This window comes from Spea bombifrons, chromosome 7 (assembly GCF_027358695.1).
Source record: "Spea bombifrons isolate aSpeBom1 chromosome 7, aSpeBom1.2.pri, whole genome shotgun sequence".
Classification (NCBI taxonomy): Eukaryota; Metazoa; Chordata; class Amphibia; order Anura; family Pelobatidae; genus Spea; species Spea bombifrons.
The window spans coordinates 10,654,293-10,681,395 of NC_071093.1; the positions used below are offsets into that span (position 1 = coordinate 10,654,293).

A 27,103-nucleotide genomic window follows, 5' to 3' on the forward strand; every position below is an offset into this window, starting at 1 on the left:
TACCTGTGGAAGCTACATGACTTCCTAATATGTCAGCAAAGATTGAAATGCCATAAAAAAGGGAATGAGATACTCACCAAGAACAGACAGCCGCTTCATAGCTTGTGCTACAGTCCATCCCCGCTTGGGAACATCTCAAATTTTAGCTGGCTTGTGCCGTTACAGAAAAAGGAAAAGAGGTGTCACCAATCACGTGCCGGTAGTGAAAGAAATCAAAAAATGTATAAAACATATAAAAAGTATACTTCCCAGAATAAACACTGCAGCAACCCTCAGAACACTCCTCACAATCTTCACAAGACAAACATAGCAGAAATGATAATAGAGGCTCGTCAGGAAAATCTGTAAAAAACGTCTTTATTCTTCTATACAGTCTATGGATAAAAAAAAAAAGCGAAATAGTGCAGTATCCTTAAGTATGACACATCAGTAAAACAGAGTGCACTTACAGATTGGGTGGCATAAGCGTTATGCATAAGCGCTTGTGTGGCAATACGAGGAAAGGTACTCCCAGTCTAGTCCAGGAGCTGCATTCTGTTTTACTGATGTGTCATACTTGACCTCATCAGCGGGGTACGGTAAGCATTCATCTAGGCACAAGGGACCAAAGTGGTCCACGTCTGGACTCACCTCGGAGATCTTCAAAGGGTTAAATGCAAACATGCAAAGGGGACGTAATGATTATGTTTAATAGGCTTGACCTACTACTTCGTAGTAACCACAGGTTTTTTAACCTTCCCATGTAACTCCTTACACAAGGCCTTTTGCCTCCTTCTCCTGTCTTCCTGAGAGTGTCTCAGCAGCCCCAGTTTACCCTAGCTTTCCTGCTTCAGTCCCATGCACCCTATAGTCTTTTATAATCTCCTGGTATTATTTTTAATAAACCCTTCATGCTTTCCTTCTGCTCTTCCCCTAGTTCCTCCCGGTCCCCAGATCTTTTCCATAGGGTTGTTATTCTCTTACTCTCCATAAACCAACACACATTCCCACTTTCACAATTGAATGATTCCCTCTCATAGCAAATGTTTTCCCTCTCCCCTTCTCATGGAAAACACAAAAGAAATGACTATTAATAGTAAATAAAATGTTTTATTAACAAAGTATACAGCACATGTCAAAGCTTTAACGGAAGTCGTCGGGGGCTGAATTGTCTGTAAAAAGACCCTGCTCACTTTACTCATGTGTAATGGTGCTCTGCAATAACCATGAATAGTGTAGACACAAATGTAATGTCAATTATATTTAGTTGGCTCAGAATTGTTCTTTTTCTTTAATATAGATGTAGCATAGGGACTTAAAAGTAGAATTTGTGTTGATGAGTATGCTCCTTGGGTTTCAAGGTCCCCAGGTTCATCTAGCATATTGATTTCCATCTTACCATTCTTGCTGTAGAAACACGTTTTCTACACACTTATACAGATGATGCTCTGTCTCAGTATCACAAGACTGTAGCATTTTAGTCATACAAAAAAGTAGACTGAGAAATTAGGATCTTACATATAGCTGGTGGGTTGCTGTAAATCAGCGTTAGATTGTATGTTTTGTATACAGGTACCTGAAACAAGGGGAATATCCAGCATAATCAACTATATGTATTTTCTCCATTCTAATTATGTAAAAAAAATATGTATCTGCAATTTTGTCTGAATTTCAGTACAAGCCATGTCTAGCTTATAGAGGCACCAGTAGTTACTAGTTTATAATAGGCACCTCTCAAAGCCATAAGTTCTTCATGCGACCCCTTCTCAATAATTACTCCTTGAGACATCACAGCAATAATATCACAGTTCTGTATGGTGGACAAACGGTGGGCAATGGCGATACAAGTGCGACCTTGCCTAGCCTTATCCAGGGCAGCCTGCACAGTCTGAAAAAAAATTTATTACGTTTAGTAATATTAAAACCTTGCCATGAACTTAATTATTAATTTGTTGAATGAAATTGTTACTATTGTTGGCAAAAACATACCTTCAAACATTGGGCTTTTTTTACAAGCTAAATTTAAATATACAATAACAGAGAACTTTGGGGAACATTAAAAAAGAGAAATAAGTACTATACATAGTCTCATAACCATGAGAAATAAAGAACTGAACCCTTCAAGGCAAGGAATGCAACAGCTCTTTCCGCTTCTCTTTCTCCTTCTCCTATTTCACTTTTCCACTCTTTAACCATAACTTGCATTGGAAGTGTAAGTATGTTTATTAAATAATTGCTGGCACAGCATCTCCTGCTCCAGAAGTGTTATTTATCTGGCCTTGATGGCATAGTAATCAATATTTGACTGGTTGCTTCTAATAAGGTACACAGTCGCAGTTAGAGCATAACCTAAAGTTGATGGCACAAATTCTGTAATAACCTGTTCGCTTTCTGTGTCTAAAGCCGAAGTAGCTTCATCCAAGAGCAGAATTTTTGGATCTCTGACAATGGCCCGAGCTATGGCAATTCGTTGTTTCTGCCCCCGAGAAAGCTGGGATCCTTGGACGCCAACATTAGTGTCGTATTTCTGTAAAAAAACATATTAATAATAGAGTATAATACCAGGATATCCGGTTCCCTTTAGAAAGATAGATCTCTCTGCTCCATTCCACTAGACTACCTTCCTGTGAAACTGTCTCCCGCTTGTGCAGGTATGACAAAAGGTGGGCCAAAGCAAGCAGTGTGGGGCATGAAAATCTTTACACATTGTGCATGATGTCCCCCATTGTTTGGTTCCAGGACTTGTAATCAGAAACTGCACAACATTTCACTGTTAGTAGATATTGTGATGTTTTATTGTCCTCGTAGCAAAAAATGCAGGCTGTTTGTACTTCATGCCACAACAAAGAGTCACAAAAAATATTAAAAAATCCATCCCATATTTAAAGGCATCAATTGATGCTTAACCTACATTCTAGAACAGAAAGAACAATCTAGAACTAACTAGAGCAATGGGAAAATATAGTACAAAGAAGTACAACTGTATCACAGTACAAACATCTTAAGTTATTTTTTCAAATGTACTTACGTCAGGCAGAGACATGACAAATTCATGTAAAAAAGCTTTATTTGCAGCTGCAATAACTTCTTCCATTGAGACATCACGGTTGTTATCACCGTATCTGATGTTGTCTGCTATGCTGCCTTCAAATAATATTGGCTCCTGGGAGACAATTCCAATTTTGCTTCTTAAAAATGATATGTTTACATTGGTAGTTGCGCGGCCATCAACAAGCTGCAAGTAATTTAATAAGGTTGGTTAATTGTTTTCATTGTTTAAATGGACCTTCACTGGGGAGAGTAAATCATTTACTCTTCCTGTTTGTAGAAGAGGAGGACCATTTTTCAGGAGAAGTTTCAAAAACAGGATCACACTGAATCAAAAACCCTGTAGGGCCAACAATGGGAAAACAATGATCTATGAGATTCTTGAGTATCACTGCAAAGTTATCACAACTCAGGCCAACTTTGCCCAATGGATAGAATCCTCTTTAAACACCTACAAAGACTTTGGAAATGTAACTAGTCATTATTGTGACACATATTTTACTTACAACCGTCCCTTCATCCGGGTCATAGAATCTTTCCAGGAGTTGAACACTTGTGCTTTTTCCACAGCCGCTACTCCCAACAAAAGCCAGAGTTTGCCCGGATTTTACTGAGACGTTGAGTCCACGCAAAACCATAGTAACCGGTCGACTCGGATAAGTAAATTTGCAATTTACAAATTCTAGGTCACCTTTAAAATTGTCCTGCATGATTAAAAAGAAAAATGGTTAGAGCCATATATGCCAAAGAAAAGAAGGAGTCATTAGTTAAAGTTGATACAGTTTTATTAGGCATTGACAGAGGTGTCACATAAGACCTCAGAGGCCATTTCCATTCTATCTGGCGAAGAGACCTCTGAGATCCTGAAAGCTTCCATCTTTTCTACTTTAACCCAAAAATAATTATAAAAAGACACTTAGATTAGGAAAGCTTAATTTGATTTCTCCTAAACAAAAAAATGGTGACATTTTATTAATGTATTTTGTACTTGTTTATCATTTTCTAAATTAGCTATTTCCTCTTTTGTATGCCTTTATTTTGTAAAAAAAAAAACAAAAACAAAAAGTGATTAAAAAAGAAAACAGTTTAATATGAATGCCAGCTAGCATGTAATCTATTATTTATAACTGAATCTGGGAAACTGTCCTTTGATGGCAAGTGTCCACCCGTCAGAAGTAATTATTATCATGTAAACGCTCTGTAGGGAAATGATCACTGGTCCAATTATTGGATGAAGGTGATTTTTTTCCAGGTCAGAGATATTTTTCGTGACATATCTACATACACATCATTCTAACATTTTATTTCTACAAATGGGTAACTTTACTTTTCTTATCTTCATAACCAAGTTTCTGGTTAGTTGCCTTGGTTATGACATGCAGCTTTTCTTTAATGGCACTATGACAAATGTAAACATACATAACAATAAAGTATAGACTTTTTAAATTCAACATTAATAATATTAATTATAATATAATTAAATATTTTTTTACAAGGTTCTTCTTTTCTAAATAACACAAGATGCATCGTAACATCTACATTCATCTTGTGACGGTCTTTGTGAGACTTCTGTTTCTGTTATACACAATTCTTCATTTCTGTATTTATATTAGAGAAGTTCATTTATTTATTGAATTAACCTCCATATTTTGAAATATTATTCTGTGAATGAATACATTTTGCAGGCGATATACTATTTCTAAATCCATGGGTAAGAAATTATACACCATTGCGACCAATTACACTCCCCATTTCCCATACTGAGCTAAAATGTGGATATTTATGGATCAGATGTGTTCCACATTGGTAGTTACTGCCAGAAAGTAAAATCTAAAAGCTGTTTCATGACGTCTGTGAATAAAATGATCTAAAAAAATGATCCAAGTACAGAAGCCAAGATCTGAAGGAAAGTATAAATGGAAAAGCTATCGCAATATAGACTTTTTTATTCACAGAGGAATATCTGTTTCTTAATCACAATCTTTTCTGAAAATGATTTACTTTCAGCAGTGATTTTGGTGTTTACTCTGCCGACAAATATATGGAAACAACAATGTAATGACAGACCAGGAATCTTACCCATTTTTCTCCATCAGTGCTGTAAATGCTCGACTTTGGGACTCTGTCTAATAACTTGAAGAATTGAGCAGCTGCTATTTTGGCTTTGGCGTAATCGGGGGTGTATGAAGAAACTCTTCCTAAAACCGTACCGCTTGTTACTATGGCAGCTATCACTCTAAAATGAGACAGAAGGTTAATCAGTAAATTGCAAGATTTCTTATAGAATTGCAGTTTTCCTTCCTATTAGCATAAGCGATGTTCTAATTATCACAGACACTAATCTCTTCTCCTTTGGTTAAGAATTATCTTAACGATACTTATGAGAATGGACATTAATGAGAATGTACCACACCAATGAACTGTGAATAATGAATTATGTGATTTACTGCAGTACCTGAAAACTATGGTATAGTTGATCCCATCTACATTGACTAAATAGCCTCCAAATCTGAAAGAAGCAGCATATGCCATAAAAATGACACACTGTGCAAATCCGAAGCATGCCCCGTATACGTGGGATTTTTTAATGGCTGCTTTGAAAGGCATTTCCAGCTGCTTCTCGTACATTTCCACAAACATTGGTTCCTTTCCTAGTCCAGCAACAGTCCGTATGTTACTTATGGCCTCGCTTGACACCTGTAAAATTTAAAATGTAGCCGTAATTGGTGAATAACAAAAATAAATATTGATATATATCAATTTCTACCGACTAGTTCCAATCCATAAATACATATAAACAAAACATAAAGAACTTGAAAAATGATTTTCCAGGTCACACGACTACTATAATCCTGAGGTTAATGAGGTTAATGGTCTATGAGACGGAAGCTTTGCCAAAAAAAAAAAAGTCTAAATGAGGTGAGTGCCACCAGTCCTCGAGGGCCACGGTTTTTGAATATCCCAGCTTGATCACAGGCCTCTTAAAGGTTCATTAAACAACTTGTTTACAGCCCTGAGGGCACCTGTGACCCAAATCGATGTCACCATGAGATTGTGATTGCAAACTGAACAGATCAATCTGTTGTAATAGGCAAAACAAAGAGATTTACAGGGCAGCCTTCATTAGGAACCAAGCGGTACTGCGATCTATGTTAATAGATTCAGATTCAGTTGTACCTTTCTTATCCTCCCCACACTTCCCTGATGATGAATGGCCTTCAGTAGGCGGTCAAATTTTATTTAAGTAAATAGGTATCAATCTTGAATCCTGTCTGATAGGGACTGATGTAATATTTAAAAAAAGTAGAGTGACATAAATTTAAACTGTTGATTAGAAACTCTACCCTGGTGAACCTGAGGACATCACTGGAGCGTGCTACTTCCTGTCAGAATTCAGTGCCTCGATTTCCATTAGGCCCATAAGGCACGTGCCTAGGGGCCACCACACTCGGGAACGAAGTTTTACCGAATAATGCGGATTGTTGCTAAGTGGCAGGTAGTGACACCACCATGCAACTTGATGGGTAAATGAAAGTATAAATGAGTGTGAGGGTGCTTGTGTGTGAGAGAGAGACTGTGTGTATTTTTTCTTTTGACAGGGGGGCCCTGGATAGTCTTCTGGCATTGTCCCAGTTTTAGCTTGACCTTAAACCAATTGTACAAGGTGCTCTCTAGTATAAGTCTATAGGTTTTGGCTTTGTCGCTAGACAAACACATCAGAAATTTTAGTACCACAAATGCAGTAAAAATAGACAGAAGATTAATGTGGAGTCCCTGACTATTTTTAGCTTTATTTGCATGGATACCTATTTGGAGAATGCCATGTACAATCATCGAGTTGTTATGTGCTTAATGAGTAGAGCCTTTCAATCTGCCCAGTAGGTGAAAAAAAAACACATTCTATTAAAGGAGGATCATTACAAACGTACATTAAAAATGCCTTGTGAGAAATACAGATAATTAAGTTTGCATTTACTGATAAGCAAAATGATATATTGCTCTTCATATAGACTTAATATTAAAAGCATATTATTTATTGTTTCACTCCAGCCATTTAATTACCTTCCCTGCATCTTCTAATGCTTTTTTGTCCTGATTTGCAAATCCTGTAAGCATTTTAGCTTGGATAGCTCCGGAAAATCCAATTAGTGGCAGAAAACACAGCACAACTAAACTCAGCTTCCAGTTAAAGTAAAATGCAATTATTAGAGCAGCTCCAATATTTGTCAGCGAATTCACAATCATTCCAATCTGAGAACCGGTAGCCTATATCAGAAAAAAATAAGATACTCGTTTCAATATGGTTTGTCACTCAAATTAAATCAAATACGGTAGATTAGTGTTGTCCAACTCATCATTCAGAAACTTAAATGATAAAAATATAATAAAAGCATTGGGGTTTTCAGACAGGTTTGGGGCCTTACTTGTCCTCAGACTGAATATCACTGATATAGAATAATAATAATTGAATAATAATTGTCTTTCACAAAGTACTCAGTACTCAGGAAATGTTCTGTTTTGTGCATTGTGTTGTGTTGATGTCTCATCATACCCCTTGAACTTGTGAGGCATCCGTGGCAAGTCTTGTGGTTAATGCTCCTGGGCTGTTGTTGTTATCATCAAACCAACCAATTTCCTGGCCCAGCATGGATTGGAAACCTAGCCTCCTTAAACGTCTTGTAAGCAGTTCTCCAGACTTGGCAAAAGCATATCCCTAAAAGTTGAAAGAGAAAACAGAACAATGTACTTCTCAGGAACCGAAAACATTTGCTTAATAAACAAAACTAAGTAAAAAAAAAAAAAAACTACAAACAGTAAAAATGTATATGTGATCCTCAACATATATTAGACCTCGCTGCACTTGGGATATCAGTGATGGCTTTAAATGGAAGACAGAGTAAGTTTTCTTTTTAAAAACTACCCATCATTGTAAAAACCTTGGATTCCAAAGCCATAATTCCAATTGTGGGCTTTTGGAAATGACTCTAATCTCAAATTTTAGCCCCTGGTGCATAAAGACAATGCCAACATTGATTATCTTGCAAAATTCCATTTATCTACATTGTTTACTCGGTTAAAGTAAAAATACATATACTCAGGCTTATCATGCAGACACAAATAATACGTAGTCTCATCTTTAATTCATTTTAATTTTCTGCCTTAGTACACAGCTCTGGGAGAAGATAATAAACTCACATTTACGAGTACAGGATGATAAAATGATCAGGAGAAACATACACAGATCACAAGAGGAAATACTTGGCAGTAATGTTATGTGACAGGTCATTACAGGATGCACCCACTGAGTCTATTGTTGTGGCTTTCACCTTTTGCTTCCGAGATACATGTTTATTGGGACAAAAAATGCTTTTTGTGTCATATTAGCAAGTAGCACATTTATAAAATGGTTATTCTGTCCAGGCAGTAATTACCGCCATTAATCTGTCTTGACACATTATAGATGGAAGAAGAGAGAGAACAATATTCTGGTTTCCTGCCTTTTTACTTTACAAAGTTGCTGTTCTTGAACTGTAAATATTCCACAATGATAACGTAGTCATTTTCTACTTTTTACAGCTACCAAAAGCATTTCTCGATTCACACTCGATTTATTAGTTAATGTTTCCAGATATTTCTTTTTTCTAGTTAAACCTTGGGTGGCTTTGGTTCTATGAGTATGGGCTGTAATGTCCTCTAACTGTTTAAGATGAACTATATTACACTAAGGATTATGAGCTAAATAGGAAACGCTATACAATCTATATAAACACAAACATTATATTAAGCAGTCTTATTATGAAAGTAGTTACTCATAAGATAACTTTGTTATATAAAATATAATGCTCGAGCAATATGTCTGCTTAATCATAGAGCCCTAAACTGATTCAGTTATCTGAATTCTACTATGTAGGACATATGGCCAGCGTATAATATAGTGTTTGCTGTAACCATAACTAGTCTAATACTACCTTTAAAGTCAATGGTGGGTGCAATGCATCATCTAACCACTTGGTGTCACTGGTGCACATATAATGCTTCTATGGAGTCAGCTGCCATTTTGTAATTAGTTGACATGGAGGTAGTTTGGATTAACTGTACTTTTTCGGGGAGTTTTGAGATAATGAGGCCTAAAATACTTTTGTTGATGTTCTCTGGAAGCCATAAAGGTTATGGAAAAGGTATTTGTTTTTTACTGTGTGGATGCATAGAGTTAGTGGGATAGGCAGGGTTTTTTTAATTTGATTTAATTTTTACCATTTAAGAGAGGAGCATGGTAGGCACATGCCTCCCCAAAGGGTTTACTGGTCTTCAACCTCACATCCTGGTGGGCACAAGACCTGCGGTATTGATTGGGTTGATTTATTCAATTCACATCATTTTGATTCTTTTGCAGTAGTAAATATGTCAGTTGGGCATTTTGTCAACTCACATTTACACTTTAGCTAAATATCCCACTGCCAACATATATACTATGATTTCTAGTGTCTCTGTACTAAGATTTTTAATTAGTAAGGCTATATTGTAGAACAAAAATGAATGTAAGTGGAAACATAACCAAAATTACACATTTCCCCAATTCCCTTCTTATTGCCTAATTAAATCATTTATTTTTAGGGTGTAGTATTCATATCTAGGGGTTACAAATGTGCACATTATCTTCTAAATCATGCTACAACATAATCATTACTTTCTATGTCATACCTGTAGGAACTGAGTAAACAATGATACTATTGCAATGATGACAAAGAGGAGACAAATTCCATTAATTTGTCTTCTTTGCTCAGCTTCGTCTGGTAGTGAAAATGTCTGTAAGAATGAAAAAAAGAGTTGCAGCATCAGTAGCAGTAAAGTTTTCATCCCTTCTGATTTCTACCAGCTGGAGACAAGAGATGTGATAGAGACAGTCTGAAATGGGCTTCCATGGCTGAGCCCTGGCCTCCCCATTGAACACCCTTGAAATTAATTGGAACATCTACTGAGAGCCGGGCCTTCTCGTCCAACATCAGTACCTAACCTCCCAAATGCTCTTTTCATTGAATTGGCACAAACTCCCACAGGCACACTCCAATATCTTGTAGAAAGCCTTTCTAGTAGAAAGTGGAGGCTTTTATAGCTTCAGAGAGTGGGTCAACTCCATCTTAATGACTCTGATTTTGGATGTCCAACAAGCTTATGCAGGTGTGATGGTCAGGTATCCACATACCTTTGGTCATTTATATAGGATAGCAATATTTTGAAATCTTACCCCTAGAATCTGGCTGAACAAAACAGCATACAGTGGGCTCAAAGTTCCATTAACAGCAGCCCCTAGTGACCCAGATAGAAGATACGGCCATTCTGGTGCGTTGTATTTCAAAACCCTAGCAACAACAGATGTTTTGGGTTTTTTCATGCTTTTCTTCTCTTTCTGATAAAAATAACAAGGGTAAATTAAATTTCTCTAAAACACAGAGAGGAACATAGAAAATTTCAAATAACTAAATTGTATTATACATTTCTAGTTTCAAATTGTGACAGGAGCCAATGACAAGTTATGAAAGTAGGAGAGGGTTCAATGACCCTGTATAAGTGTTAAAAAAAACCACAGATTATATTAAAGCGGACAATCCAGTCAAAATGGGTAATTTATAAAGATGTCACAATCTAAAATTGGCAACATTCCATAATTCATTAATCAGGATTACATGTGAATTTACGCTATACAAAAAAATCCTGAGGATGTGACATGAAATTTGCAAGCTGCAACTAAGTTTTAACTTGGATTTGCTCTACGCAAGCAACATGTGGATGAATAAATTGCTTTTTTCAAATCACATCTATTTGCATTGACTCACCTCCCCTGCAGCCAAGTGTGTATGTTGAGTATTATTGTGTAAGTAAAAATAATAGTTGGCTTTAGTGAATTTGTAAATTAGATTTGTGTCCACCACATGTGAGTTTGCTACTGCAAACTCTCATTTTCTCCCAGTGTGCAAGCATTTTCAGTTTTATGAATAGACTCCAATGCGTAACAAACCATTGCTATAGTACGTATATAGAATACCTTCTTAGAAACTATTGAATCGTCTTGGTCTTCTGCATCATCCAGGCCACTTGGTAGCATAACACTTAAGTTACCAGAAACTGCATCAGGGAACATATTTGAGAGCTGGGATTTTGAACGAAGGCGCAATGTGTTCCTGTGACAATGTATATGAATAATAATGGCGCACAGTGCATATTTATGTAAACACGTTATCTAAAGTTTCGTTAGTATTCCATTATAGCCATTTTGGAGCTTAGCAAGGCAGAACCTCTTGATTGTTTGAATAAACCCATGATCATTGAAAAAATCACTGCCTATTGCAGGCCATGAATGTAGTTACATGCTACCTCAGTAAGACAGGTCATGTTCCACAATCTCTTCCCTTAACATCTCTGGAATTTGAGCCCACCATTCCTCTATATACTAGACTCCAGGGAGTGCTATGGAATTATTTCTTTCCCTACACTGGACAGAAAGTGGAGCAAAAGACCTTCTTCATGAATATATTTTGGTCTTACCTCTGTGTCCTGTCTCTATGGTTGCACCCCTTTCGTTTTAGATAACCTAATTAATCATCAATAAAACCATTTTAGACAATGTTCCTCTCCCTTTTAAGATGTGAGCTAAGAATGTTACTGGATAATTCCACCAAGGCTGTAATTTCCATATAGTGTAAAGGATTGAGCGATAAAAACCCAGGTTGAGCTATAATACATCCAACTATATACAGCCTGGAAATAGTAACTTTAAATACAAACCTGAAACTTGTCTGATAACTTCCTCTGCTGAAGGTTCTCTGTTTCTCTGCAACTATATCTTTGCCAACAGCAGCATCTTCTGCGGGTTTGAAAGCCACAACATTATTTCAAAGAACTCTAATATGGTAATAATAATATTATATGTGGATAGAGATCACTTATGCTGATATATACATGCCTACAGTCTAAAGATATATACGCAGTACAGCAAGATCACTCCTCAGCTTGGACAACGTGGACATTTCCATTGACCTCTCCTGAATTATGCACATTATGTGCAAGCATCTCTCTGAATTTTAGAGAGTTCAAAGCTAATGTAGAGAGTGCTTGCGTTGTGCGCTCACAGTCACAGAAACGATAGACTCACCTTTTTTTAAAATTCTTTTCTGGTTTTATTTTGACTCACATATGTTTTCAGACAAATGGAATACTGATCTGTTATATGAAGCACCATTCTTTATAATGTGCGTAAAGTCCATACAAAAACTGAACATAAGCTTTTGGGGAATTTTTACTCCTATTGATAGTTCCAAAGAATCCGTTGATGGTAAAAATATGGTTGAAAGACAAAACAGTATATCTCCCCCAGACTCCCCATAAGTACTGCTGTGAGTAGGGCCCCCAAATAGTGTCCCCAATTATTCAAATCACTACACCTTTGTGTGCAATCGCTTAATTACTGCTTTGTGTGGACTCATTTTTACTTTACTTCAGTATTAGCTGAATAGAAGCCAATTGATCTCTGAATGCTCATATTCTGTTCAAATTCACAAATGCTTCGAAAGCAATCTAAAGGCAGTATTGGTTTATCATGGCAGTGGGATATAATTGAACAAAAATATAATTTGACATCTGTTTTGACTATTATGTGAAAACATTTACCGTTTTCAAAACTAGAGCAAGTAAATGTAATAAAAATGTTTCCATAAACGTTGATAAAATTATATTGATTATAATAACCCCCCCCCTCAGAAAATACAACTATTTATTCACTACCTGGGGTGTTTTGTTGGCTTTGAAGAGTGACCAAAGTAAAATAAACTCCCTTTAACTTCAGAAGTTCTTCATGTGTCCCTTTTTCTACAGCTTGTCCGTTGTCAAATCCAACGATTATATCTGCATTTCTGACCGTGGAAAGGCGATGAGCAATGGAGATTGTCGTTCTTCCAATGCGTACCTTAATATTTAGAAACAAAAGGAAGACGCAACATTTATAGCTTTTATCCCATCTTGGTTGGACTAGGATCTAGGCTTCCACTTGCCCCAAAGATAAAATCTTAACCCTGGTGCCTCTGCCCACTATATCTATTTTGAAATTTGGCCTTAAGAACCTCTTGATAAACCCCAAATAAATGGAAAACCTAAGGGTTTATTCACTCTCTGCCAAAGTCTGGCCATGAATGTAGCAACATGCTACCATAGTAAGAAAATGTATCCAGCAGAGTAAGGGTCGGGTAACAAGGGGCAGCAAAACATGGAAACAGAACATATGGAATGTATATGGTTTTATAGCGGTATACAAATTATAGTAGCTGTGTGGATGTCATATTAACAGTGGAAAGAGTAAGGGTATCACAGGTGAACATCAATGAAATGTTCTGAATTATAATGACGACGACTAGAATTCCAAATTTCTGCCCTAATCTGCACAAAATAGTTAAAATGTGGATGTAATTGTTAAAACCTCATTCACTGCCTGTTTCTGAGTGTAAATCTGAAAAGCATTTCCCGCTGGCTATTATGTTATTCCTGTTTCCTATACAAATAATTCATATTGCATCCATTTAACCTTACCGAAAATGAAAGAATAATAATTAATTATAATCATTTTAATAATAATAATTTATGGAGAAAGAAAGGTGCAGAAACGCTTTCTCTGTGAATCCTTCTGCAATATCCTGACCTCTTGCTTCGAGTGGCCTGGCAAGTGAGCTAATACCAGGGGAAGAGGCGAACGAAGACAAAAACCAGGAAGGGCATGACAAGAAGGGGAAAATGGAGACAGGGACACAGAAGTGGTTGGCGGAGAAGGTAAAAAGACATTGAAAGAGAGCAAGAGAATATGAGAGTGAGTTAGAGTGTAACTCACAAATTAACAAAATTGGCAATTTTTAATAAAACGTGTATGGATCCAAATGCACAAGTCTATTATATTGAAACTTTAGGCTTTGGAATGCTTACCAATATGATTTGCAAGTAACACCAGAAGCATGATACGTGGAAATACTCAAAAGAGTATTATTGTGTGTAATAAAATGATTGCATGCACTGATAACAGATAAAGCAGATTAGGCATTGCTACCGCTGTTTTGCTTTGCATTCAGCAAGCTGCTAAGGTTCAGCTGTAACAAAAATCCTTTGATTACAACACATTCGTCTTTCAAGAATCCAGATTTATAAATACCGGTATGTTATATAGACTTGGAAAATGTAACTACAGTGAGTTTATTATTATCTTGCAAAATTATTATAGTATAGGGCAAGCTGGCCATGTGTCAAATATTATATTTTATATATATATATATATATATATATATATATATATATATATATATATATTATTGCTTTAGTAATAAAGCATAATAACCATGATGTTGTTGAATCCCTTTACAGCAGCCAATTTAAAAATTTTTCCCTGTATAAGCAACCAACCTTATCGAGTGCCTGTTGTACAACAGCTTCACTCTCATTATCCAGAGCTGATGTGGCCATATCTAGAAGCAGAATCTTTGGATTTCTGACCAGGGCACGAGCAATTGCAATTCTTTGCTTCTGGCCGCCACTCATCTGGCCTCCACCTTCACCAACAAGCGTGTCAAATTTCTAGAAGTAGAATATACAGCATTCATTTATCTGTAATTATTTATTCATATGAATCTATTCTGTGCAAATACAAAAAAAAATTGTTTTTCGTATGCGCTAGAAATTCTGAAGAAATATTTTCACCTCTTCCTAACAAATACATTCACTTATTTACGTTGGTTATGATATTTACACAAAAGCCTCTTTGCCTCTTTTTACCTGTGGTAAATCCATTATGAAGTTGTAAGCATTGGCCTCCTTTGTTGCATTGATAATATCATCCATGGTTACTTTGTCTCTTCCATAACGAATGTTCTCAGCAATTGTAGTGGCAAATAAAACAGGTTCTTGTTCAACAACTCCCATTAAAGAACGCAACCATTGAATGTTAAGTGTACGGATGTCATGGCCATCTAAAGTCACCTAGAAAATGGAATGATATGGTTGAACTGAGAGTGATGAGATCCTTTTTTTATTCAAAGTTAACATCTGTATATGTTAAAACATCCTAAATAAGTGTAGTGAAGAAATTCTGATTATTCTTATTAAAAGCACTGACTGGCCTCAATCCTTTCCACTGTTGGTAGGCGCCTTCCTTTGTGGGAAGTCAGATTCCCCATGTATATCGAGAGCTGTATTTACCTTTGATAGTGCCCTAGGCCTGACCTAGGGTTGCGCCCTGAGTAACCCCGAGCCACCCCTTCATGACCATTGTCTTGAGAATAGGGCCCTGGTTGCAATCAAAATTCCTTATAACATCCCTAACCATTTGGTATATATTGTGTTTTCCATTTAGATCGTTTACCTTCCCATCAGTAGGGTCATAAAACCTTTGTATTAGTTGAATGGCTGAACTTTTCCCAGAACCACTCGCCCCAACAAAGGCTGTGGTTTCTCCTGGTTTAACAGCAATGTTGAGATCCTGTAAAATCTGCAAAAAAAAGGGAGAAAACTGTATTGCACGTTGTTATGAAATATTACAGTGCAATGACTCATTTTATTCTGTATATGCTAGTGATATATTGTTTATAACAATCTATGGTCATGATCTATATTTTAGTTGGACATTATTAAATAACAATATATGGGCGTTTTATTGAGTTATTTTTATTTTTAGTTAAATTACACTATAATACAGTGCATTGCTTTACTTACATGTAGTTATGTTAGCCTGGTATGGGACCAAGTTTTAAGACAAGACAAACATCAGGACTGAACACTTTAGGAACAATAACATGGCAAAATTGAAGTAAAATATTTTATATTCAGCTTTAACATTATTTCCGAGGTTCATTTAATTCAATATGCAGTACAATTTGATTTTTAATAATTAAATGCAATGCATATGTAAACACCCCATAAGGATCTTCATTATTATTTAAATGTTTTTAGTATTTTTGGTCAGTAATACATTACGTCATATTAATTTGTACTTCATACCTTTATATCTGGCCTTGAGGGATAGTGGAAATTCACATCATGGAACTCAATAACACCCTTGACTTGGTCAAGCTTATGGCCTTCATCAGACATACAATCAATTACTGGATTCTTTAAATAAACACATAAACATATTAAATATAGCGAAATATTGAGCAGATTGTGGTTTTCTAAATGTCTAATATGTGTATTAAAAAATACTATAGTATATAGGGTAAGACATAATGTCAGTAAACTAAAATAATGCTGCTGAATAAAATAATGTCTTGTATATTTGTATTTATAGGTTTTAATGTCATGTAAATTAATTGTATTAAGGAAACTAATGGTAATCTAGGTTCCACTTGCATTGCTACAAAAGGTAAATTGCAACTTCTTTGGAAATTTTTCAATTTTACAGTAGGATTAAAAATTTAAATTCAGAAGTAATCTGTTTGCACTTTTGAGAATGTTATATTCACCCACCTTTTCTATTGTTTCGTATATAGTTGTAGCAGCCGCCCGACCAGAAGCAAAAGCTTCTAAACAAGGAGAAGCTTGGCCCAGATTCATGGCCGCAACCAAAACACCAAAAAATACCTGCAGGTGAAAACATCATATTTTAGCCATCAGTAAGCCACCTGCTTTGTACTAGGGTATGATGTCATATCCCATTAATCGGGACCAGCAGGTGGTATGTAAATCTTGAGGAAGTATTAGGGTTCTTGGGGGCCCAACAGCTGTCACAGATCACTAACTTTTCCATAGGAAGAAGTCACAAGAAAAGGAAAGCCCTTTGTTGTTGCCATATTGCTGTTTGCATATTATGTATTACACAAATAGTCACACAAATCTGGCCATGCCACAGACGTTTGGCAAAAAGTTACCTGCAGAAGACTTCCTGGTGAAAGTTCTTTTGTTTCCGTCACCAATTTGGATCCATACCAAAATGCTAGCGCATAGCATAGAAAAATAATGAACCACATATAACCTTGGAAAAATCCAATAATGGTGCCTTTCCTAATACCCCAGGTCTGTGCTTCAACTAGGTTATTGTCATACCTGTGGAAATAATATGTTAAGACTATGTGTTTGTTTCAACATTATAAAAGAAATATGATTCCTACACCAGTAAAATACTTGCCACCATGTCTTCAAATTGGGAACACCCCTAGGGCTTTATCTACGCACCATGCCCACCATGTTAATCCCTGAATTTACCATCCATAATACAAAAGGTAACCCTTCTTCCTCCAGGGTCCCCATGTTATAATAATGTTTTTTTGTTTTAAATAGTGCCATTGTATTCCGCAGTGCTATCATATCTGTATTGATTGTAGGGATGTGAAGGAGGACACCAGCTTGGGAATGTGGGGTCCCAGGGCTCCTCTAGAAGCTGGGTCCCAAACAGCTGTACTGCTTATACCCTCCGGATGACCAAGCCATCCACCTCTGTGTTTTACATGAACTGGTGAAATGGTCAATGGTAAGACAATGTCACATCATATTATTTAGGATATCTGTCCAGCTTCGGTAAGTTATATTCTAAACACAACAGGTGGTTATGCTATCATCCTGTGAAATTCTCCCACCGTTCAGTCTCCTTTTTCTCTCCACCAAAGGCAGCTACAGTTCGAATGGAAGAAAGAACTTCGTCAGCCACGGAACCAGCTTTGGCATAAGCTTGTAGCTCTCTTCCTGTGAGTTTTCCCACAGCCTAAAAACAAGATTCAACTTATATTATCGGCGATTAGGGATAACAGCTTTTTAACCACATCAAATACTGTGAACACAAAGTTTGGCAAAGCTTTATGTAACAACGCTTATATTTAGGTAGAGTTTTGTGTTCCTATTTGAATCCTTTATTAATTCATGTGGCAGTAACAGCCTGTGTTTCCAATAGCACATAATGTTAGATTAAGAATATAATCAGCATAATGGGAATCAAAATGATCAGAATGGTTGGCATACACATTTATCTTCAGCAATTAAACGTTAGACAATTAATGATATAAAGTAAGCAATTACCAGTGCCATTAATCCTGCTCCTAAACCGATAAGAGGACTGACTGCAACAATCACAAGAGTTAGTTTCCAGTTACCAATAAAGCCGATTAGGAATCCAAAGACAAATGTAGAAATCCGCTCAATGAAGATTGCAACCTGATCGGCAATGGCATGGTTAATTTTGTTAATGTCACTATAAAAAAGAAAAAATATTGAGCATCCATTAATTATAAAAGTAAGCAGAGTTCAACAACATCATGTTGTCAGCGGTGTTAAGACATTCATTGAGTAGCTAATGACATGGTGACTCAGGGCTATTTGTAAAGTCATAGCAGGCCTGTCTTACAAAGAAACCCATATATATATACCGTAATATATATATATATATATATATATATATATATTAACCTTTATTTGAAATTACAAAATTAATTCCAAAATAAAATGATGTATGCACACACCTTTCGTTTTTGTTTTGGCTCGTTCATTTCATTTCCTGACCCGTCGGAGGGTTTGTTGTGAACTTTTAAAAATTACATTTAGTACAATAATTTCAATTTTCAATAATTTTCTGGACTGCCCTTTTTATTTTTTTGGAGTCAGTTAATTACTGCTTGTTACATTTTGGTGGAGTAATAAAATGTAACAACAGATGATTAACAATTGGATGACATTCCAAGTGAGTAAGTAAAGTAGAGGAAGCGTGAAGTGAAGCAAAAAACAGACAAATGAATGAACGCATACAAAAATGTTTTTTTGGAGATTCATACAAAGACACAAATTAGGAAAATTGTGATAAAATGTAGGTTTGTACGAATCTGAAAACACAAGTCTGCCAATTATTACATAAACCTGTAGAATGAAAAAGGACCGGGAAGTGGAGAAGAAATGTTCTGGAATGTACTAAATATTCTCATGTTAGTTCCGTCCAATACCGTTCAAATAGCAATTTCCCCAATTACTGGCAAATCTAGTTACTGGTTTTCTAATGTGCTATGAATATACTTTATGGACTAGAATTAAAAATTGTAAATAAATTCTGAGAATAAAAGCATTTTATCTAAATGAACACTGAATGCGTCGTACTCTGAAATTCTTGTGTTCAGTTCACCAACAGAATTGCAGTCAAACCAACCAATTTCCAGTCTCATTATCTTCCTGAAATATTCTTTACGGATAATTTGTATTTGACGAGCTGCAGCAATAACCCATAATGAAATCTATAGGGATTTAAAAAAAAAAAAAAAAAGTTTTGTTCAGATTATAATAAATAAATAAATAAATAAATAAATAATAATAATAAATAATAAATAAGATTATTTCAACAAAACCAATCCCTCAGAAATTCAAAAGAGTTAATCAGTATGTGTCATTGGGGATGTGTTTCCAACCAATACAGGGTGCATTTCTTTTTATTCTTTTATTTAGTTTGCTAGGTTTGTGCACAGTACAAAACAAATAAATTTGCTAGAACATAACATTATCATTAGGTCACACGAACACTGTAGAGCCACATATTTAGTAATACAACATCTAAGAGATATGGCTAGAAATAAACAGTGCCGTATGCTTTCTTTTGTATTATATTACATAAGAATATAATTATTTTTTGGGAAAAAAAAACATACCAAAGCAACCAGCCCCAATAGTTCAAAATATTTTTTTATTGAATAGCCATGTATGTAGCTAACTGCCCAGTTTGTAATTTTATTTGTATCATTTTTTTTTATTTATTTCCTTTTTTTGATTCTGTGAAATAATAAGAATATTATTTGAGAGATATTACCTGGAAATAGCTGAGCACCAGCACAATAACACCAATCGCAACATAGTAATATGCAAACTGAGTCATCTCCACTTCTATGTTTATTCTGGAAACAGAAGGAACGGTTAGAACGTAGTGTAAGTGTAGCATGGGTGTCTCTTGTAAATGTTAGACAGTATTGTTGAGCACAAATGATGCAAAAAAGATTACAACATGACATAAAAAGAAACTTGTACAAAAGGAAATGAGTAGGCGCTTATTGGTAAAACCTCTGTATCTATTTGAAGAAGTAACTATCATAAAAGAAAAATGTTAGAAGGATAGTGAACCTTCTAACAAGATCTAAAAAACAAAGGCTTATGTATGTTCTACCTTTACTCTATAAAAATATTTTATATTGAAGCTAACTGGGAATTATAAAATAAATAGTAATAAAACATGTGATCGTTTAAAGTGCTTTATTCAATTATAGCTTCATCTCATGTGTTCTCATTCAGTAAGGCAATGTATCAGTGTGAGAAGCCTTTCCTACTTTTCCTAAAGCTCTATATAATTCATAAATCCACTCTGTATAAATATTTTATGTGTTACCTTTTTGTATTGAAAGTTTGAAACTAACTTGAAATTATAAAATAAATAACAAAAACAAGTGATATTTTAAAGTGTTTTTTTCAATTATAGCTTCTTATTCAATAAGCCAATGTATCAAAGTGTGAGAAGCCTTCCTCACTTTACCTAAAGCTCTATAGAATTAATAAATCCAGCAAGTTATGGCTGGATAACAAGCTTTGCACTTGCCGTAGAAGTAGCTCCTTTTCCCTCATATGTCTATATGCTCATATACTCTGTCTAGCACTAAAAGTAACAACATCTAGATACGAACTAATAAAAAGTCTTTAAAGTAATATCACATCTTACCCACAGGACAGCGTCTCATTGTCATATAAATATTCTGATCCATTTTTCCAGCCAATGCTACCATTGACACATATTTTGTTTGGATCATTAAGTGCTTGAGTTTCCTTCTCAAATGCTATAAACGTATCAGTCATTAGACCATAGATGAAAAGCATTAAAGGTTGAGCTGCTCCATGAACTAAGGAACACACACTGCCAATGACCATCATAATAATGTCAGTTGTTGTCGCAAAGCGAAACTGCAATGAAATAAAAGTTAACCGGTTAGGATATTCTCCGAGATTAATTGAAAAAAAAACTATAAAAGCAATGAGTTTGCATTAAACCCATATTTAGGTGAACAAAGTGCTTTTTCAACGTGTTTTGCTTAGAAATGCACCTATAGTAAAAGCAAATATGTATCAGTAATTTAAAATAATAAATGTATGCTTCAATGTGAGCAGTTTAGGAAACGTGCCGTTGCATTGGGAGCCAAAGTGTCTCTTTTCTTGGCTATAAAATTATGTTGAATTCACAAGACAAAAAGACCCTAAAGTACGGGTTTGGCAGATCCCCTGAACGAACACCAACCCAGCTAAAGAGACAGATTCCAAAAGGTGACAGGGAGTCACATTATAATAACTTGCACCTGCTCTGCAAAACAAAAACATATACCAGTTGAAAGAATCCAACGCGTATTTCTTTTTCCTTTTTCTTCTTTGTTTTTTTTTCAGGTCTAGAAAAGAAAAAAACAACTCTTAGATGTTCTTTGCTTAAAAGGAAAAAAATCTTATACATAATACAAGCTTAAACATCTGGTTAGGCTTTTAAACTAGAGCAATATGGTTTTGGAGTGTGCAGAAGATCATAACTGGGAACTATCTGGTTTTGCTTTCGAAGCTTCCGGTATGGCAGATGGACTCTAGGCCACCAAGGCGGTACTTTGATCTCCCATGCGGGAGTGATGTTTAGAATTGCCACTCTTTAATGATTCTGCCCACCTTGCCCCTAATCTGCCCTTATATTGTTTAATTAAAACTAAATTCATCCATAGCCCCATCATACTCTATCCCCCAAGGTCCAAGTTATGGAGAGGATGGAAGAGGAGTGGGAAAGTAGCAAATTTTGATGTCCTTGATTTACCTTTTCACCCCTCATGTTTACCTAGCTAAACACGCCAGGGAGGAGGAGAAAGACTTGAAATGTAGACATTCAGTGTTCAAGGTATTTTTATAAAACCGTTCAAAATGTCCTTGTTTGTGGAAGAAAAGCAAATTGTGTCCCTAAAAATAAATGGTTGTTTATGTTTTAAATTATTATTGTAGCTGGAAATAGCTGATTTTTAATCGAATATCTTCATAGGTTTACAGAGGCCTTTTATCCTTCTCAACACTCCTGTGTTCCAATGGCATGTTGTGTTGGCTTATCCAAGTTTAACAGGCTAACTGATTACTAAAAGAGCATATTCCTTGGTTTCCATGAAACCAGCTAGGTGACCCCAAATGTTTGAATGGTTTTTGTACATATCTTCAGTTGTGTTTTTTTTTTAAACTGCAATTTCCATAGCTACCAGCTAGACCAGGGATCATGGAAATTGTAGTTCAATAAGAGATGTACATCCTTTTTTAGGCACAGAAGATTTAACGGTCTGAAAATAAATATATTATAAACTTACAAAGGATCACGAGGTCAAACAGATTAAAGGAGTCAATGCGGCACAATGCTATTTGTTGTATAACTAATCCAATAAACACTGGTCAGAGTTCACGGCCTTTAAGGTTTTTTGTAAGCTACACACCACTGAGGATCTTCAAAAGCATTTTATCTCCTGTGTGTTTTGTTTTTAGTTTTTTTAGTTAAATTATATGGTTTAATATGGTTTATTTTACCTCACCATTTTCTTTTATTTGAGGGTCCTTCTTGGTGGTCTAGGGGAGGGTTGGGTTAAATGCTTTTCCAGCTCTAGTTTCTATGATTTGCTCCCACCATATTACCACAATATGACATAATATGGAATAATATCCCTGTGCTTTGTGCAGATGAGCAAACTAGAGGTCCACATTCTCGTCCTATGCCAAGTAATTAAGATGACTCCTTATTGAGCATTAATGACATTTCAGTGTTTGTGAAAATGAGTTAAGTAGAACAACGGTATAGAGCGTTTCCAATATACATACCCATCCACCGTTGTCTGTAACATTGCATCTAAAATACAAAAGTGTTGTGACATGATTATAAAATCAGTGGCCTGTAACGTGTCAATTGTGAGCAAAGCATGACAATTACATGAAACAAGTAGGAAACCTGAACCGGTGAGAATTCTAACTTCATAGCACCATCAAGCCTTTTGAAATGTATGCACAGACACTATATTGTTTAACAGAGAGATTATTCTATCAGGATATGCTAAAGAGCCAATGGATCTAAGCTTAAAAAGAACATTTCAAGTGGTGAATGTTTTTGTGATATAAGAGAAGTTGAATATAAAGGAAAATAATTACATATACATTAACTTGTGTGTCATTTTCCAAATTTTACGACCACCGCCTACGCTTTACTTTACTATTCTGAAAAGGCCACAAATGGGTTTTATTCACTAAGATATCAGTTGTAGGTCAGATAAGATGAGACAAAACATCCTTAGTTTAGGCAAGTATGTAGACCCCTTCAGATATCAATTTGTAGACATATGGACCTCAATTTATCAGGTGAGAAGAAAAATTGTCTACTGTAAGGACATTTCCCTTACTATATGTAGACCAGTTCTACATAGAGTACAGACTTAATCAGTTTCTATAAAAAAATTACTCAGATGAGCAGAATAAGACATTGGAAGAAATTGGGCACCTTTTCCCATTTATTAACGCAACACAGTTGAAGTACCATGACCTATGTTTCTCTAATTGCATGATTTTATTAGCTATATTGTATGCCCAAAGCAGGTTATAGTATATGGTCTGTAAAATTCACAGTATTGTTAGATCTGCAAAAAATACTAAAAACATCATTAGAAATGGATTACGTTGGCTTATTATGAAGGATTCTTAGAGTGTGATAAATGTGTGTTTACCTGATGCAGAGTGCTCTTTGGTATCCATTTTTCTGGAGCTGTAAGAAAATAGATCATATTATATACAAGATTATATTTAGGTTAAACATAAGGTCTCGGAAAAAGATGCACTAAAGGGTCAAAGGCTGAAGTGAAACTTTGTGGCTATAGATACCAAACAAAACACATGGTCAAATCAAAGTGTAGTCCTCACAGGGCAAAAAACTACAGAAGCCACAAAGTCCATACAATTGAGTGAATGTACTATTACTTAATTGTAACGACACCAGATCATTTTCACTCAATCAGATCTGCTGTGTCTCTTGTGTTGGTGTTTCATACTGAAATTTTGCAAACTCAGTGATGGTGTAAATACTTAATTTGTAACTTTTCACAATCATGTAAACAAGGAATCACTTGGGGAGCTTTGTCCTTAATGGCTACAGATGAGATTAGCTGGGGGGAAAAAAGAAGACATTTCTGGACGGCCAGCTTTATGTGCTAAAAGCACGAGTATATTCACTAGAATATAAATGTAATCGCTTTCAACCAATATTACTCAAAAATCATTAGTCATCATATAACCTAGGGGAATTTGGAAGAGGCAAAAATAACATCATTGTGATTTAACAGATGGCTTGGTAGGAAAACAGAGTACTACCAGAGAGCTGTAAAAATACAGAATTTAGCAAAAGATGCAAAGTGTCAAGGAAAAGCAGACATTTATTTTTTATTGATCTGTATCTAACAAGGAACATAATAATAATGTCTGCAAATGTATAGTTCAAAAACTTTATGAGTAACCTCTACTATGGTCCACAAGAATAAATATTAAAGCACTCAGGTAGGATTACAAGCACAGACAATTCAGGAGCACAGCCAAATAATGGACAGACTAGATCCGTTTTGTTTTTCAGACATGATGCAGAGATATGCCCATAGTAAAACTCGAAGAACCAAGAGTTGATTTCATGTAGCACAGCTGGGCAGAGAAACATGATAGACCCAAATAAATCCAATGCAACACGTTGTTAAAATTACTTGTGGACATGCAATATCCAACTGTGGTCAACTCTCCTAGTTACCATTATTGAGCCAAGTTAACGTTGAAATTAGCAGGGACTCATTACAAGGTAACTCAGGATTGAATACACAAAACAAAGCAAGAATGCTATTCAAACACCTATCCAAGGCATAAGTATTGGGAATTCCGTCATACCATATAGCTATATATTGCTTAGCCCGCCACTATGTCAAAGTGCTCCAATTTTGTTGAGCCCTATCCAATTTTTTTTATGGCTATATTGCTTACCAAGAAGCTGGGACTGAACCACATTTTAACCCAATGAGACTCTCAAGCAAGTTAAAGCCCTCTCTGAACACATGGGTTGAATTTAATGACTGCTAAAATTAGGGGTAAATGCATCCATGTTGCACCCAACTCCTGGTGTGTTTTAGGTACAAAACTCATATTTTCATAAATAAATGCCCATAAAGGATCCAGGATGATAAACATCCCAACTAAAGGAATAAATAGCAAAGGTGAACCCAGTGCATACATTTCTGTATTACGTAAACACACCCTATTTAGTGTTTATTAGCATGTGAAGATTTCATATCACGGGTCAAAGATCAAAGCAAAGCTTATCTAATTATAAAGAAAACAAGGTGCAAACTGCTACCATAGTTTAAAGATAAGGTAGTGTTCATAAAATCTTTCTTGCAAACATAAAATGGTGAAAAAAAGGTTGGCTAATAGAGCCTTTATTCCAACAAAAAGCTTATTGAGATTAATAAACAAACAGTGAACATTTCATTTGATATCAATATATTGTAAAACAAAATATAATATAAAAAATGTTTAATAAAGATAATAACATCATAAGCTGAACATTTCAACTCCCTGATATTATGGCTCACTATGGAAGGTAAAACTCTTCAACTAAACTTCAACTACAAGAAGGGCTGAATTAGCCCTGCAAGGCCAGACTGGGAAACAAAATTGTCCCTGGTAGTTTAAAGCCAGTTGCTGTTAAATGACGTAGGTACCGGCTTGCAAGAGTAACAGGTAGATGACAGTCTAAACTCATATACCCCAACTAATCTCATATCTCCTTCTAGTTAAAAACAACACATGGTCGACAAAAAGGAAGCTTTTGAGACATACAACTGTTAGGGGCACAGGTAAGTTCCACAGAGAAGACAAAATCAGACTAAGCATCTCAACACCTTCTCAGTCACTTAATTGGGGCTCATATTTGACAAATATCATTTTTTCACAATTTCCCTACACTTCCTATTTCAGTCAACACCCCATTGGAAGCTATGGCAGATGTATTCGGGTAGTACTGTCAGTAATTAATTAGTAATATCATTTTTCCCTCGCCCACCTCTCCTTTGTACGTAGTGGAAATAAGGACCATCCCAACAAAATCTACATACATTTCCAAGTAGCATATAAAAAGTGTGTAGTACAATCACATTAAAGTTAACTACATTTATTTCAGCTCATTCTGCACAATGTGTCACAAAATCCATAAATACAGATGGTAATGTTTACAAGATTACAAAAAATATAATCCAACAAATAATACATAGCATATTTTACTTTGTGTTCAGCAACTAGGTAACAAGAAGATATGCACATTTTGTTGATTTTCCTTGAATTACAAAACAATTTATGTTTACTTACTTAGGTCTTGGTCGGTCTTGAAGTATGGTAATGGTTCCTCTATGTTGAGAAGTATAAATTATTCTTGGTCAATGAACATGATGTCCTAAACTATATCAGTAAGTAGTCATGAAGGTGTACACATCCCTGGATGAAGCAATGAATGCTGGAAAATATGACAAAACTGATGTCTCACAAGGAGTCATGGAAGTTCCTGCAGTGTTCAATATTGATCTGCCTGTTTAAGCTAAAACATCATGGTTTCATTGTGATAACGCATGACAAAATGTAGATAGTTAATCATTAAGTTAATTAGTGTGCAGTGAGAGATTTTTCCCTGAAGTAAATCGTTATCTTCTTAAAATATGGGTTCTCAAACAATAACTTGATTTTATAGACATGTCATTTCCCCAAATCTTAAGTGACAGCATCATGCATTAAATTAATCTGTATAAGCAATGCATACGGGTTTGTAATCCATGTTATGTTTATTCAATGGGAATAGCCATGCTAAAGGCGTTGTTGCAATTGAAAATGGTTTTATGTGATTCAGGCGTGAGTGAAAAGAAAATCATGGCAGAACAGTTATGTTCTTGTTCTGAGAATCTGAGTGTATTCTTCCCAATTAAATTTTATAAGAAACAACTTCACATTTCACCCCTGATGTCACTCACGTTTACAT

The 27,103-nt window shown here is 35.6% G+C and overlaps 1 protein-coding gene and 1 long non-coding RNA gene across 2 annotated transcripts; both read right to left on the reverse strand.

Annotated features, from left to right (window-relative positions):
* Positions 1–1,069: 1,069 nt before the first annotated feature.
* On the reverse strand, positions 1,070–21,714 carry LOC128501975 (bile salt export pump-like). Its single transcript, XM_053471644.1, has 25 exons — positions 21,377–21,714; positions 20,723–20,961; positions 19,826–19,910; positions 19,126–19,259; positions 18,061–18,232; positions 17,625–17,749; positions 16,920–17,094; positions 16,519–16,632; positions 16,054–16,164; positions 15,419–15,544; positions 14,833–15,036; positions 14,464–14,634; positions 12,808–12,988; positions 11,812–11,890; positions 11,072–11,207; positions 10,274–10,435; positions 9,730–9,834; positions 7,580–7,741; positions 7,090–7,293; positions 5,483–5,724; positions 5,107–5,263; positions 3,534–3,731; positions 3,008–3,214; positions 2,360–2,506; positions 1,070–1,867 (listed from the first exon to the last, which is right to left on the reverse strand). The coding sequence occupies exons 1-25, from the start codon at positions 21,497–21,499 to the stop codon at positions 1,667–1,669; spliced, it is 3,960 nt and encodes a 1,319-aa protein (XP_053327619.1). The 5' UTR covers positions 21,500–21,714; the 3' UTR covers positions 1,070–1,666.
* A 1,164-nt stretch (positions 21,715–22,878) lies between these two features.
* LOC128501979 (uncharacterized) lies at positions 22,879–26,672 on the reverse strand. The gene is made up of 3 exons (XR_008355074.1): positions 26,443–26,672; positions 23,772–23,809; positions 22,879–22,906 (listed from the first exon to the last, which is right to left on the reverse strand). It is a non-coding gene; the product is annotated as an uncharacterized LOC128501979 (long non-coding RNA).
* Positions 26,673–27,103: the final 431 nt, after the last annotated feature.

Coding starts and splice junctions, on each gene's coding strand:
- LOC128501975 (XM_053471644.1), bottom strand. CDS start 21,499: ATGTATAAGATTTTTTTCCTTTTAAGCAAAGAACATCTAAGAGTTGTT. Junction 18,233..19,125: donor CTGAACACAAGAATTTCAGA/GTACGACGCATT, acceptor TCTTTTTTATAG/TGACATTAACAAAATTAACC. Junction 5,264..5,482: donor AACTATACCATAGTTTTCAG/GTACTGCAGTAA, acceptor GTCTCATTTTAG/AGTGATAGCTGCCATAGTAA.